At 42.1% G+C, this 14,913-nt stretch overlaps 1 protein-coding gene across 3 annotated transcripts in view; it reads right to left on the reverse strand.

Moving 5' to 3' along the window:
• kcc (solute carrier family 12 member kcc) overlaps positions 1 to 12,950 on the reverse strand; it is a 65,606-nt gene extending 52,656 nt beyond the window's left edge. The window contains exons 1-3 of one of the 3 annotated variants that reach the window (XM_034321776.2): positions 12,722 to 12,950; positions 11,703 to 12,595; positions 3,038 to 3,100 (exon numbers count right to left, since the gene is read on the reverse strand). In XM_034321776.2, the coding sequence (XP_034177667.1) occupies positions 3,038 to 3,100; positions 11,703 to 11,778 (139 nt within the window). In that variant the 5' untranslated portion in view covers positions 11,779 to 12,595; positions 12,722 to 12,950. The remainder of the gene's footprint in view (positions 1 to 3,037; positions 3,101 to 11,702; positions 12,596 to 12,721) is intronic. The other 2 variants (XM_034321777.2, XM_034321778.2) reach the window with 2 other exon arrangements.
• Positions 12,951 to 14,913: the final 1,963 nt, after the last annotated feature.

The raw sequence follows: 14,913 nt of genomic DNA on the forward strand, positions 1-14,913 counted from the left end.
TTTTTTTCGTCGCTTTTCCTTTCGCTCGATTCGTCGGGGAAATAATAGAGGGATGAAATATTCTCTCGTGTTCCGACAGAGGATATTAAATGTCCTCGAATAGCGCACGTATGTAAGTACAGAGAGGAAATTCTGTTCTTGAGTATTATCGGAGAACGTCGACTGTAAGCAGCACAAGAGTTTCATAGGAAAAATGTTCGAGACGCGTAAGATCCTTATTTATTGCAGTCTGATACGTGTTTCATCCGAGAGAGGAGCTTGAAAGCGGTATTAAACTCGCCTACTGTCAGATTAAAACATCGATTTTCTCGACAATGTCCAATACAACATTCCATCATTTTTATATCACGTAATCGAAATCGTCTGACTTGAAATTTTCCACAATTACGCCGAACCTTCAACGGCTAAGGTTTTTCTCCATTTAATTACCGTAAACACCGCACGTGTGCGATTACACGCTTCACGCGTTTAGGTACACAGTGTACACCCACGCAGCTGTCTGCATAATGTTAAATGATTATCGCGAGTGGCCTTGACACTTGCTGTAAATCGATAAGACGGCCAGATATCGTATAATTGAACGATTCAATCCATCTTTTCAAGCAAATTACCATCTTTTGTAATTAACAATTCAATTTTTTCCTCTTTTTCTTTTCTAATTTTATATTCATTTTATAAGGTGCGACTCATGGGGTTCCGAATACCTGGGATCATAAAGAAATTAGGTGAATCGTTTCGTGTCGCAATTATCAAGTAACGATGGCGTGCTCGAAATTTGATTAGGTTAATTCGATAACGAGCTTATTTCGGTAGCTCGAGTCCGCCGCGGACGAAGCCCTCTTCGCAGTCGGAGCTAAATTGGCAAGACAGGAATCTGCAACCCGTCGTTAGATGTGATATAAACGACTTAGTTGAATCGAGGAATGCGGAATGCACCGTTGGAATCCTATTGATTACTTTGGTTTCACTGGTCGTCGAGAGACGGCCTATCGATTCCTCCAACCCTCCAGTCCAACGAATATCAATGATCTCGCATACGATTTTTTCGTTCAATCTCGAATTATTTTTCATTAATTTAATTATTAAATAAATAAATGCAAATCGGGGACAGTTTGAACGTCGTTCGGTCTAACTAAAATGAACGAAGTAAGTCAGCAAAGGATCAGGATATCGTTTCATCCATTCCTGATGGTGCTTTCGAGCAAGGCTAATGCGAGAAGTCGAAGCAGAGCTTAACGTAATGTCCTCCCATAATGTCTGAAGAAAGTAGGGAAAAAAAATCCACTTAAGGACGAGAACGAGCTCGTACACGTAAAAAGGTTCATAACTATTCCATAAGTTCGAAGTTGAAGGTTCTTTCGTGAAATGATGAAATATTTTTCATAAGTTCATTTTCTGCTCGTGGCCTTAATCCGTTCAAAGGCTAATTAAGCTTCAAAGGAAGTTAAATTAATCGATTCGAAAAGGGGATTGTTCACAGCGATTATCGTTTGAAACGGATGAAAATGAATCCCGAATGAGAGCAGAAATTATTTATGAGAATGATTAGGAGAATTATTATTACCGATGAGCGACTTCCAACTTTGTCTGGAAACTGATTTCGACGCACTGGGCGAACCGCCTTTCTCGTGAATCGATAATTCTACATCGAGTTTCTGTTTGTACGACGTTATTGCCGTTAATTGGGTGAATTGGTGTTCGTGTAATTATATAAATTACGCGCCGTTGTCGGACAAAACGCCACAACGCGAGCGAGAGGAACTGCAAGGTATCCGATACAACGTACAATGCACTGGTATCGCGTTCGATCTCCATAAATTGATTAACCCTCCGCGTTAGAACGACGAGTTTACGACATCGCTATGACAGCAAATCGTAAATTATATATAAAATTGAAAATTTTCCGAGAAAGACTCGCGTGTCGATCGGTTCATCAAACAAACGACGAGCCGAAAGGTATAAAGAGGGTAGCGTTTCCGTCGGCGGTAGGGGGTGGCAACTCGTTATCGGGGGTTCGAGGAACAGGGCCACGATTTAGGCACTCGACACAGGGTTGCAAACTGCACGTATCGGGTGCGTATAATCTGCGACCGTTTGGGAACTGGGTCGAGGAGACATTCCCTGTTCCAACCCCCGGGGCCACCCCCTGTTGAACCCAGCCCCGACGCCCCATATAACCGGCGAATTTATCGCTCGCGGCCGAGCAACAATCGCCGATTCGGGTCAGAGGCGGCTCCTGCAACCCGGAAGTCACGATGCCGTGGATCCTGTGTCGTTCTTAACCCCCTTTTGCGCCCGCTCTTTTGTTGAGAGTTTCAAAAAATGAAAAAAAAAAATAAAAAGGAACCGCTCTCGCAAATGGCGACCGACTAGACTGCGTGAAACATCGTATCGCGGCCCGTTAATCTTTTTGTCTGTTTCTCGACGCAGTCAGCCACCGTTTCAAACCGCTACGAAAAAGGAATGACGTTCCTTTAATTCGCTTTCCTTTGTTGCCAGGACTGCGACTGACGTCGGAGATACCATTTCTTCTGGAATTTTAGTGGAAGAGTGGCTTGGATGGTATGTTTCCTTTGGAGAGAAGTTTCGATCGCTGATACAACTCTTTGGAAATTTTATTTCCCGAGTAGCTTGCTCTTTTTTTCGATAAACATCCCAATGATTAATGTTCGCTCTGGGAATAATACTTTGTGGATAGAGTTATATATTTTCGGATGATAACGAGAAATGATTATTTACGAATTAGTAATGAAAAGAAATATACCGCAGCCCTTGAATGTCTACGTCTATGAGGGTAGATAGGACGATAACGAATCCCTCTGTTCTCTCATCGATCGATTCGTGGTTACTGCTCGTGCAGCTGAAAGAGTTTCTTTTAAACTCGTCCTGACAATGAGCCGCGAAAGAAAATGTTGAAAACGAGAAAGTTCACGAGGTCTCGATACAGCCGACCAACGAAATTCGAAAAATCTTGCAATTATGCAATATCGAATATCAACTTTATTTCTAATAATGCAATTTCGAGATTACTACTCACATTCGCTGGGCGACTTCGGGACGAGATGTTGATGCTCCAGTTGGGTCCCATTCACCGGTGAATCTGCGAACAAAAAATCAATCGAATCAGATCGAGTCCAATTAATTAATCCAAGTACGCTACCTTGGTAGCAACGTAAAATATGTAGAGGAGCTTCTAAAATTGAAATTCATACAAAATATTGGATGGCGATAATGAAGTGGCAGTGTGGTGTACAACGAACCGACACGATACGTGAGAACGCGTGATTCGATAAGGGTTGCGACGATCGAATGCTATCGGTGATTACGATCGACGGCAGCAGCACTGACATCGACGAGGGCCTTGGAAAAACCTCTGAACCGTATATAGAACAGGTACAAAAAGGGGATAGAAGACAAGAGGCGTAAATGTAGGTGAAACAGAGGAAGGCCTTCGCGAAAGAGAAGAGCTGCTGACGCCGTGGTGCGGCTTAAGCTCCACCCCGACACCGATTGGTCGATGAAACCCTGCCGACAGGGTTGATGCGCATCCCCGAGGCATCTTAAACGACCCTTCTGAAAATATATTATGCAACGCGTAACGTGTACAACCACTACGTGTTAGAGTCTGATGGCTTCTAAACTGGCACGTACCGAGCTAAGATTTTTCCGACGGTTTTCGCTTTGCTACGCGTTCAGACTCCACGATAAACCGTTTCCCGTTTCCAAACCATCGGAAACTGGCCGATTTAGTTCACTTCCGTTTACGGGCTACCTAACAGAGAAGCGGCAACTTTCAACAAGAAATAGAATTTCTCTTTCACACTTTTTTTTTTCTTACAGAGAATCCGCTAGAAAATCTGTTTGTAATATTAAAAATGGAGAAAAATGTGGACAAGTTCTTGCTGGATGTAAGGGAAATTTAGAGGCAGCCTCGATCAGTGAATATCGAGTAGGGATACATTATCTCCGACAAAAGCACTCGGTGATATTAGAAACTCCTTCGTCGGGCGTAAATATAATGTATAACAGGGTCAGTAGCTACGATCGCCGCGATAAAAGCAATAACATTAGCGTCTCCAGAGGAAACGACCGCTGAATAAATTCGATTTACAATTTACTTTGTGCGCCTTTTCCGTCCTGTATCTCGAAATAATCGAAGCAGATGGCGCCTCATGCCGATGATGAACGAAAAACACGTCAGTGTAAGTACGTACGTCGGTGCTTCGTTTAAAATTAGCCATTCAAATTTTTCAAGACCTCGATATATTGGAAAACTGATACTTAAGAGAAAAAAAATAGCATAGAAATAAGAAAGTAGGAGAACCCCTTCACCTTTATTTTTTCTTTTTCTTATTCGCAAAGCGACGTATGTTTATTCCAAGATTAGAAGACGATTCATTCAGATTCGGAGACGATGGACAGTTCGGATCAGAGAAGACGAAAGCAATCGCTTTCAGCTCGCATTCGCGTACTTCTTTTCACGCGTTGGACATGTCTTGCCTCTCTTTGATGATGAAAATTAGAGGCGACGCTGTTGACGTTCATCAGCAGTTCGCGACAGGAGAATACGAATACCTGGAACGTGACATCGGAGTACGGAGGCCACGGAAATCACTCCAGACACGGTTTCCTCCTCGAAAAGATAAAGTGACACTGAACGTGACACTGCGTCGCTCAGCTCGTGTACTATCTTCATCTCTCAAGTGTAAAATTCTTCGTCTTTCACCTTATACAGGGTTGCGATAGTACGACAAGGATAATATATATGTAGATTTATTGCGTAAAGAAAAAGCGGGTAGGGAAACTTTGGTATCGAGAAGACGAACGGGTACGGCATCGAATGCGATGTAGAAAGTACGATTTCCTAAGGGGACATGACCTAAAATCTCTCGGCATCGCGGCGTCCCATTAACGATATTGAGTTTAAACAATTAATCGAAGACTACCGACGCAGTTGAACGGAGCAACCGCGAGACCAGATCACCGTCTTCCACGGTTATAGCGTTTCGCAAGTTACTTCGAACGTTTCAGACCTCTAGGGAATTTAGATTTCATCGAGTTACCGTCAACAGCATCAAACTCATGGTAACACGATTAACAAGGAGGAAACGATGAATCAAAGTCTAGAAGAAATTTACAAAATATTTGTCAAGATTACAAACGCGAAGACATTACGAACGTAATTGAAATTCTCTCGTGTAATTGGTAACAGTCGCGGTAGTACGAATAGGTTTGCAACTTTCCGGAATCAGGACGATGTATCGCAACTGAGACGGAAATCAAATTGGGCCAGGTTTCTCCAAGTTCCAGGTGTCACATAATAGACAAGATCTCTTGAGGATAAAGAACGAAACGATGGATACGCGATTCTGATGAATATTGAAAAGCACGCCGTAAACGTATAGACGTAGAGATATTTAAAACGCGGGGAAAATGGGTCGCGACTTCTTTTTCCCTCCCTTACATCGGTGTGCACTCACGAAGATGAATTCCTCGAGAAGTTCCGCGCCGAAGTTGCCTCGGTGAACGTTGGATTAACGACGCCGAGCTGATTTTATTGTTCGTTGTTGACATTCCGGCTAAGGAAACGCGGTTAAACGTATTAACCGTGGATAATGAATTAAATGGCCGGTTGAATAGAAAGCGAAATGGAACTTAATAATGCATTTATCGAAGGATCTTTTGTCTAATACCCTGGATACATTCATTGTCAGAGTAAGAACAGATACTCGACGAGGATAAACGTTCTCCGATGATATAAAAGTGGACGTCTGTTTCAGTACGGTTTAAATTTACGAATCGACGTCGAATGAAGATTTAAGCGTTTAGGATTTATTTAGCGTGAAATTTGCCGCGTTGTTAGAGCGTCTTGCGTAAGACGCGGCGCGATCGCAGAGGAAGAGGAGAACGCGTACGCAACACCCAAGCAAGCGCTAACAATTATTTTATTATTGGCCCAATTACGCCGTTATTGTTTTCACACACGCGCGACGTATCATTTAAAGCGGTTCGAGGCGGCTTCTGCGATCGTCAGGGTGATTCAACCGTCTGGATTTTTGCGCTTCCACGACCACGTCTTTGGTCGCTCATTGTCGCGTCGATTGTTTGTCGGACACGTCAGATTGCTACTTAAAAATTAAAAATAGTACCTCCCAATTAATAGACGGGTTCGTTAAAGATCACGATTCACGGCGTTTCCCACGTTCTTTCGTTCTCTGGAAATAAATCGATGAATAAAAGCTTCAAAGCGAGCCGCCTTCTACGGTTACGCGGGTGGTCAAGAGCATAACGATTAATTGACAGGTCAGAGGTTAATGAACACCGCGTTTCCAGAGTTTGCGACCTTCCTCGCCCAACCGGTCATCAGGTTCTCCGTCTTCTGCATTGAATTCCATGAACAATATAAATGTTACGCAAACTTTCATTATTATTAGAGAACAGAAATAGTCTCTAAAATGGAAGCTGTATAAAAGTATTCTAATAAGTTTTAATTATGTTTAGTTAATAAAATTCTTCCAAAACAACTCTAACCGATATATACCTCGTAATCTCGAGAGCCGATGATATTCCAAAGCACCATCGTACAAAAGGCAATAAAAAGGGTACTCGAAGATAGAATAGACATAAATTATGATAAAAGAATGATTTTGATATAATTTCATCGGGTATGAAAGTTCAATAAGAATGGAGCTATTCATTCATGAATCTTTTCAGCAGACTAAGCTGAAACGTAAATACGAGGTTAGCTGGTGTCGCGGCAAACGGTATCGCCAAGTGGATAGCTGTGGGAAAGATCGTTCCACCGTGGACCCCGCATGTCAATTGACATTTATTCCCTGGGATACGTCATGAATTCTCGAGGAGAAGCAACCCGTGCTGGTGTCCAGGCAGACGCCTAGTGTATTAATAACTGAATTACGCCAACTGGCATACCGCGGCCGCTTTTGTCCCGTTCCAGTCCGAGTCTATCGTGCGCCGCAGATAAACTTAAAAATATATCCGGCCAAAGATACAGAAAGAAAGAAGAGGATCGCGAGCAGCTGTCGCCCAACTTACGTCGTATCGCCTTGAAATTACTTAACGCGCGTCTGTCGTCGTAGGAAAAATGGTATTGAAACGAGAAATTCACCCTCAGACATTCTGACAAAACTGTTGCAGAAAAAATCATTGAACACCGCAAGATTGATTATTCCACTTCGAGTTCATTAATCTCGTTCCTTAAGCGTACGCGCGATCGAGCGTGTAATTACGATTGGAAAATACCCCGGAGAGCGTTTCAGTGCAACCACCCTTGGGATACTACCGCGTCGCTTTTGAGCGACCGTCCACGATAATTAATTCGAACTTTGTTCGCTCGCTAGCCAGGCGAAATTAGAACGTGTATCGCGAACGGTTCACGACCACCTTACCGTTTAATCCGAAACCGGGGAACCTCGATAATACCAACGTGTTCACGGTTAGCCACTTTGTTTGCGCCCCACGGGAGCTAAACCTCCATTTTCTCCCCGCCTTTCGTTTCACCTTCAGTTTATGAACGCTTAATCGTTTCGGGTTAGTCAAGAAAATTTCAAATGTTCTTAATTCTATCCAACTCCCTCGAGTTAAGAAATTTGAAATAATTTGAATTCCTAACTTTAGTCGAAGCGTTTTTGTACACATTTCGTAGACCTGCGTCATCATTGACCCGATATCCGTCGTTCGATGGTTAAAAACAGAAGTAATATGATTCACATCCGTTGCATTTTAATTAACCTTACTTCAGGTATCGAATGTTCTCGCCTTTGTTACTAGTATTTCTTCTATTTTTACCTGACTATTATATCGTTACGTTTACCTGTCTCCCCCTCTATTCGCTCGTCGATATCGTTTACAATGTCTGTTTCTTATCGGTTCATTCGAGTCAATGAGTTCTAACTGTCTCTATCCTTCTTTTGTCCAAAGTCCCAGCCTTCCTCTTCTTCGAGTCATCGGAGTTTCTTGACCTGCCTTATTTTCGCCTTCGTCGCTTCACTCCAATCAATTCTTGCGAAGACACGATGTTGCAGGCAGTTCATTAATTCTTTTTCTGATACAAAAAAAAAAAATCTTCTTTTCTCGAAGCTCGCATACAAATGTTTCCGACAATGCGACACCTTTTCAATGACTCGGTCGGTATTCAAGAGGGTAACGACGCTCTAAATGAATTAACAAGAAAGCTGTGGCTGCACGTTTTCACAGACACCGTTTCGCTTTCGACCGGTGAATGCTATTGTTATATACAGCAACGTGGTTCGTTCACGCCAGAACGTATTATGCATACACACACGGCGAATATGTATTTCCAACGAGGTGTTTTAGACGGCCGTAACGCGAACATACTCAGACGTTTCGGAGCAGAATATGGCAGGCTGCCAGGGAACTGAAACGCGGCTCTCTCCGTGTTTATCAACAGAGAATTACGGTAACGTGCAGGGTTATTCGTCGAGGCTTAGACGAACGCGGAGGCTGCCATTTGCGGACCCGACGCGACGCGGCGTTCCGCGTATCCAGCTGCGGAAAGATTATTTTGAGAAAGCTTCGTGAACCCTCCTCCTTTTTCTTTGTCCCGTCTCCACTTGCTTCGGGAACCTCGCTAACTGGAGCTTCAAACCGTGTCGCGACTCGCTTTTTCCTGAAATTCTATGCGGTTTCACAAAAGGTGACGAGAAAATATTTCGTTTCTCCGCTCTGTTATTTTCGTGGAAAATTCACGGTTCGCGTTATACGATTGACACGGAAAGCTTTTGAAAAAAGTCGTGAATTTTTACCTGGTTATAATTATTATCCCTGGAGAAATTAAGATTTATCTGACCGAATAAACAAGTGCACTTATTCATGGGTCGAAGATTAAAGTTACTTGGTTAAATAATTTCAAGAAATTCTACAATTTTACTGATCTCTTTTACGCAGTCGAAACAGCCGTCTCAATGTTAAGTAACAATCACATTAAAATTAACAAAGAGTTTCTAGGCCCGTCGAATCGCCCCAGGGATTTCCCTGAAGAGAATTGTTTAGCCAGGGATTCCAATTGTTCTCCAGGTCGCGTAGACTAAGCTGCGGCTAAGAAAGGGTGTCTACCCTTGCCTCGAGCTACACGGTCTAGTTTCGCTTGTCTGAGGGCGCCACGTCTCTCGCACGACACCTCGGACAAAGGGTACGATATATTGCTCGAAACTGCTTCTATTTACCATGTGACACAGCCACAAGAAACCTTCGCGTGATAAATGTTCCGGCATCGTTTGAATCTTATTTCCCCCTATCTCAAAATACCAGCAACTACCCTCGATTAAGTGCCACGAGTTAAGGGATGAAAGAAGCTTAGCCCCGCGAAAGTATCCTAAATCACCGCGATCAAATTTAAATGAAAAAAAAAAAAACCATACAATTTTGTTATAACGCAAAAATAAGTACGATATATTTGAAATAATGAGCCGCGTGGGAGATATATTTACTCAGCTAATTAAATGCTTTTCCCGCGTGGAAGATCCACGAAACCGTGTGCGTACACGTGCTGATTAGAGGCGAATAATCAACGCACACCGTTGAAACTGACGCGAACAAGGCGAACCTGACGCGTGCATCTCTATCGTGACGTGCATCGACAGACAAACACGAATATGAGAAAGAATGAAAGAGAGAAAAGGAAGGGTTAGATTGTGGGGGTTGATCGAGAAAAGGAAAGGGTTTACAAATCCACCACGTGCACGATCACAGGCGAAATACAAATGCGTAGAGTGGGGTTGCATGATTATCGACCCCTCGGTGCCTCGGCCTTTGTAACAGGGGATGCAGCTGCCCCGTTTACCCCTCCTTGAAAACCGTTGCCTTTCTCGTCGACGAACTTCACCAACCTTCGAGCGGCTCGAGTGGTTCTCATACGATACCAGAATAAGCAAATGACTCCCTTCTCGCAACCCTTACGAAGGGCAAGGTGGAGAAATCGTGACGTTACATGGTGCATCGAAATAAGAGGATATGCACTGACTGCTAAGTGGTTGCAGCAGGTGAGGTGGTTCACCTAGCATAATAGGTGGCCATTTTTTATCTAAAACATTTCTGAGATGTTTTCGAGTTCTTAGAAAAAATGAATTAAGGAAGATAAGTGTAACTGGATCAAATGAAAATATCGATCAATGTTGATTCGGATAAAAAGCCATGGGGATTGAGAATCACTGACTCGATAATCAAATCGTGGTGGTTCGGGTAGAACCAAGGTAGTCGACCTTGACAATTGCAGTGTTACCTCGATACTTTATTTTTGGAGCCGGTGCTACGAATATCCGTCGTCGCTCGACAACGACCATGAAAAAGAGTCAAGCTTTTTCGCCTGACTTCTTCTTCGCCGCTATCTTCACGGGTTCCATTTTTTTTTAATTTTTGAACCGTCTCTATTTTATCTGGGTAGTCTTTGCGGGTGTCTGTCCGTTCGGAACATCTTGAATCGGATATAGACAATGTAGGAAACTGGAGGATTTTATTTTGTTTACGTTCGGAATGTTCTTCAAACACGTGTACGGGTTCGTTGCCCGGAAGGGGCTTATGTTTGATCAATACTTAAAAACTGTTTCATATTTCCACCCACGAATCTACGTCAGATCCTTACCGAAACGTGGCGAGTGCTAATTTGGATCATGAATATACACAACGGGGGAAACAGTCGTCACATTAACGATCTAGGAACGCGGATCAAACGCTATACCGGGTGAACCGTTTAATCTAATCCTCTTAATTATATTCATTATTTAATTACTAAAATTTCATTAGCATTTGTTACAAATATTTCTATGAGCACTTATCGCTTATCACTGAACGTTCTTGACAATCTACTTAACAGGTTTATTCTTTCAACAGAATGCGGTGTTAAATTGCGACGCGTAACTCGCGGTTGTTGCCGTATCATCGATTACCAAGACTGCTTCAACGATATTCAAACAATAATTTTCTCGATGTCGAGCAAATATCATTTCGTACATCTACTACCGCGAATTGGTCTGAAAATGAAAAAATTTATCAATGCGTAAATATTCTGTGCACACGATAAGAGATCTAATCGTCGTCAAAATACGGAGAATTTAATTGGGAAACAACGACATTCCAATAGAAGGAAAGACTTAATAAAGAACTAGTCGATCGATTACTTTCATCGAGTTCAACTCGAAGCCCGTGGTTACGTTACCTGAACGAGATCGATCGACCTTCGCGCGAAAACCCTTAATTCGGTAGGCCTACGTAATTTCGATGATTAAAAGTATAAACTTTATGGAGTAGATTCTCATTTAATTTATTTACTCAATGATAAACTTTTGTAAATTAATTCTGCGATTACGAATATGATTGATCAATAACACGTGACGAATAATCTGACGCGTTTGGATTATTTAGATCGAGATCTAAGTTCAAGTAGCTTCGAATAATTTACTGTATATCTTAAGCTCTTAATGTTGCATAAATCATATCGCGGAATTTTTGATTAATAAAGATGGATTACCCGAGTACTCTAAATATTATCTAATAATAAACTTCCGATTGATTTAACGATTAATCTATAAAATTTGTATAATATTGCATGCTCTTCATTTTGCAAGACTTATCGAGTTGCTTACAAACTTGCAACCGGAAATTTCCAGTATTTATCACCGGTTATAGAAAAATGAAGATATATTCTGATTAAAAATACTACTCACCATAATCCAGGGATTGTTGTTGTTGAGGTACGTACTGCGGCGTACTATTAGCCGGCGTCACTCTGAATCGCTCCATTCTTCCGTATCCTCACAGTCGGAACACCGCCACTCAAACACCGCAACCTTAATGCTTCCACTTCTTCTATGTTTGTTTTTTTTTCCTTCCACACACTGGTAATCCACGATCAACCGCAAAACCGCGCGAATAAGCAAACTTATCCGACGATGTTGGCGAATAACAAAAGTTTCCCGCACTTTCGTTTGCGACGATTGGCGAACGCGTTCTCCATTCGCCGGCGCGACGCGACGCTACAGGCTTCCGCTTGCCGTGGTATGACCGTACTGCCGCCAACGCACCACGAGGAATCGGACAAGAAAGAGAGGGAGCAACGAACGAACGTAAACGCGAGATAAAGACACGGAAACGCAAGAAACGATATCGCGTTTCTGTCTCTGTCTATCAGTTCTCTTTATCGTTCTTTCACTGGCAACTCTATGCACACGCTTTCTTCGAGTTTTCAACCGCTCTCCGCGAGCGTGGAACTCGTGTGCCGTACGATAACACCGTATTTGCTTGTCGTTGCCGTCACATGGGGTCGCGAACACTCGCGCGACTCGTAACAAGTTCGCGTAACAACACCGCTGTTCGTTTAGAATAAAAAGCGAGGACTGTGCACGCTACGCCGACACGAGACGTACTCGTGGCTCCGAACCGATCGGCCGTTTTATATATATGCACGATACTAACTCGTGTGTGCACGCCCATATACGCCAGGGGGCCCACCGAGCGATGCAACACGCTTCTGCCAGACAGACCAAGCATGGGCGCCGCACGTTCAAGCAGAATCCTAATAAATTCTTTTTTCTTCTTACAGTCCTCTTGTATTCGCCATCTGTTACAAATAATAATAAACGAATGATTTAAATTATAATAAATTATAATGATGATTTATTTATATTTGTCACTTGACAGCCACCTGATCAGAGCCACTCCTGTATCGTACAAACCGGGTACTTACTTTGTGCTTAGTGTAATTGCAAAATGCTATGAAAATGTAATTTTATGATAAATGATGAATATAAATGTTCTCGATATTCTGCACCACTGTGCGCCACAACGGAGCCACCCACGGCTTTCACCAGGACCGTAGCGATCGCGAAAACTACCCTCCTGTGCCACCATCACAGGAAACGTCCTAATTGCACGACGGATGGCGAGCTAATGACAAGCGAACGAAAGGACAAACGAAATCGAAACGTTGGATACGGGAGACTGAGGAGGTAGATGCGTTTGTATAATAAATACACAGGTAGGATCGGTGTAGGAGGGGGTAGGTCTGTTACGATTCGCGAAGATGTTTGTATAGAGGATGGAGTGCGTTATAGGCGAAGAAAGGAAATAACCGATTGTACATAGGAATCGATGACTGTGCGAACTCCTCGAAGAGGGAAAATTCTCTGCTTAAATTATGGAGTAAAGAAAATTGATTTTTGTATCGAATAAATACATTTTTTATATCAAAATTTGTTACTGTTCATTGAATTTTTCAATCTTCCCTCTCCTAAAATAGAAATTTATTAATTGATCAAATTCTAATTATGTAAACACATGTAAATTAGCAAACTGAATATATAATATATCACACATATGTATTTTCTCTGTGATGATACGCTTGTTAAAAAAAAAAAAAGAAAAGAATCGTTACTACTTAATCCGTATAACAGCTTTGACGAAACACGCGCCATCGACGAGCCGCAGACTCATTGACGCAGACAACACGCAAAAACAGCCACGTGTGAGTGCATCCACACGCGTCTTTTCCAGGACCGTATCTTTCGTTCGACACGCCATTCTTTCCCATCGTTTTCGCATCTGTTTTTTAGCAAACACCGAATCCACCAAGGAAAACTTGTTAACTTTCGATCCGCGCGGTCAATGTCTCTCTACGAAGGAACCTTGTTAGCAGTTTCGGATTGCGACGGTCATTTACAATGCAAATGGAAGATTTCAGGTATACAGAATCAGGTATACACATGCGAATTCTTCGCGTAAAAGCCAGAAAGGGACTCGACGTTAACGCTCGAGTATCGATTGCCGGGGAATCTCTTCAAGTGCGATCGCTTCGAAATGCTCGACCGCTTTGAACTACAAATTGGACTTTCTTTTTATCTGACCGATAACGATACGGTTATCGCGAACGTCAACAATTGCGAATAATAATTTGAATAAATTATTTTGGCTATCTGCGTTTCATTCGAGTCATGCGAATGCATTTATACATACATATCATGCATGCGCGTGATGTCCATTGGCGTAACTGAGATTTTTGTACGGTGGATCCGACTTTGATTATTTCTAGAGAGACGTAGGATGAGGAGGACCAGGTGCGTTTCGAACTTCCACACCAATAGTGGTGTCACATATTTCACACAGTTGCATGAGTGCATCCTAATGATATTTTCGCAAAAATGTAAATATATATATGTATACACATACGAATTAATTTCGTTTTCGCCCACAATACGATGAGTAATCAGGAGATTTCACCGGGTTGCGAATATCCTGTTCTAGGTGGCAGCAGGAAACGGAAGCATTCCTTCGAGAAATTTCCACATGTATATATGCTGCGTTTTACTTTATCACAAAAGGGTTAAACAAAAACAAACTGTCATAGGATTATCTTTAATCTCTTTAAAACTTGTATACTGTGTGTACCAGTTATCAGCTGATTCATAATCACACATTGCAACATGTGGATTTAATCGTCTGATATTATTAGATTATTATCCTTTACGTGTAACTTGTTTTTCCTCGTGTTATTATATAATTGAAGTAATCGATAAAATTTAATTTCTATTTGAAAATTAAAAGTTAAATGTCGCAGGCTAATTTCCTGCTGCATCACGGAATTTTCAAAAATTTGGCAAACGTTGGGTATATTGTATACAATATCTTTAACTATCCCAGTAATTTATTAGAATAGACATTTTCTGGATGACTTTAAAATTTTATTGGCCACGTATTAGCTTAAAAGTTCGAGCAGAATTGAAAAGATACTCCGATGGCGGGTCTTAAAACTTTATTTGGGTACCTACGGGAGGTAATAACCATAGCAGTGTTTCGTAAAGGCCACTTTGTCCAACGGCCGATATTTGAGCTCTTTTTTCGTCCAGGTAGCCTCGTTCGATACAAATTGTCGTTAAAGGTGGA

The sequence above is a fragment of the Osmia lignaria genome, chromosome 12, assembly GCF_051020975.1.
Source record: "Osmia lignaria lignaria isolate PbOS001 chromosome 12, iyOsmLign1, whole genome shotgun sequence".
Lineage (NCBI taxonomy): Eukaryota > Metazoa > Arthropoda > Insecta > Hymenoptera > Megachilidae > Osmia > Osmia lignaria.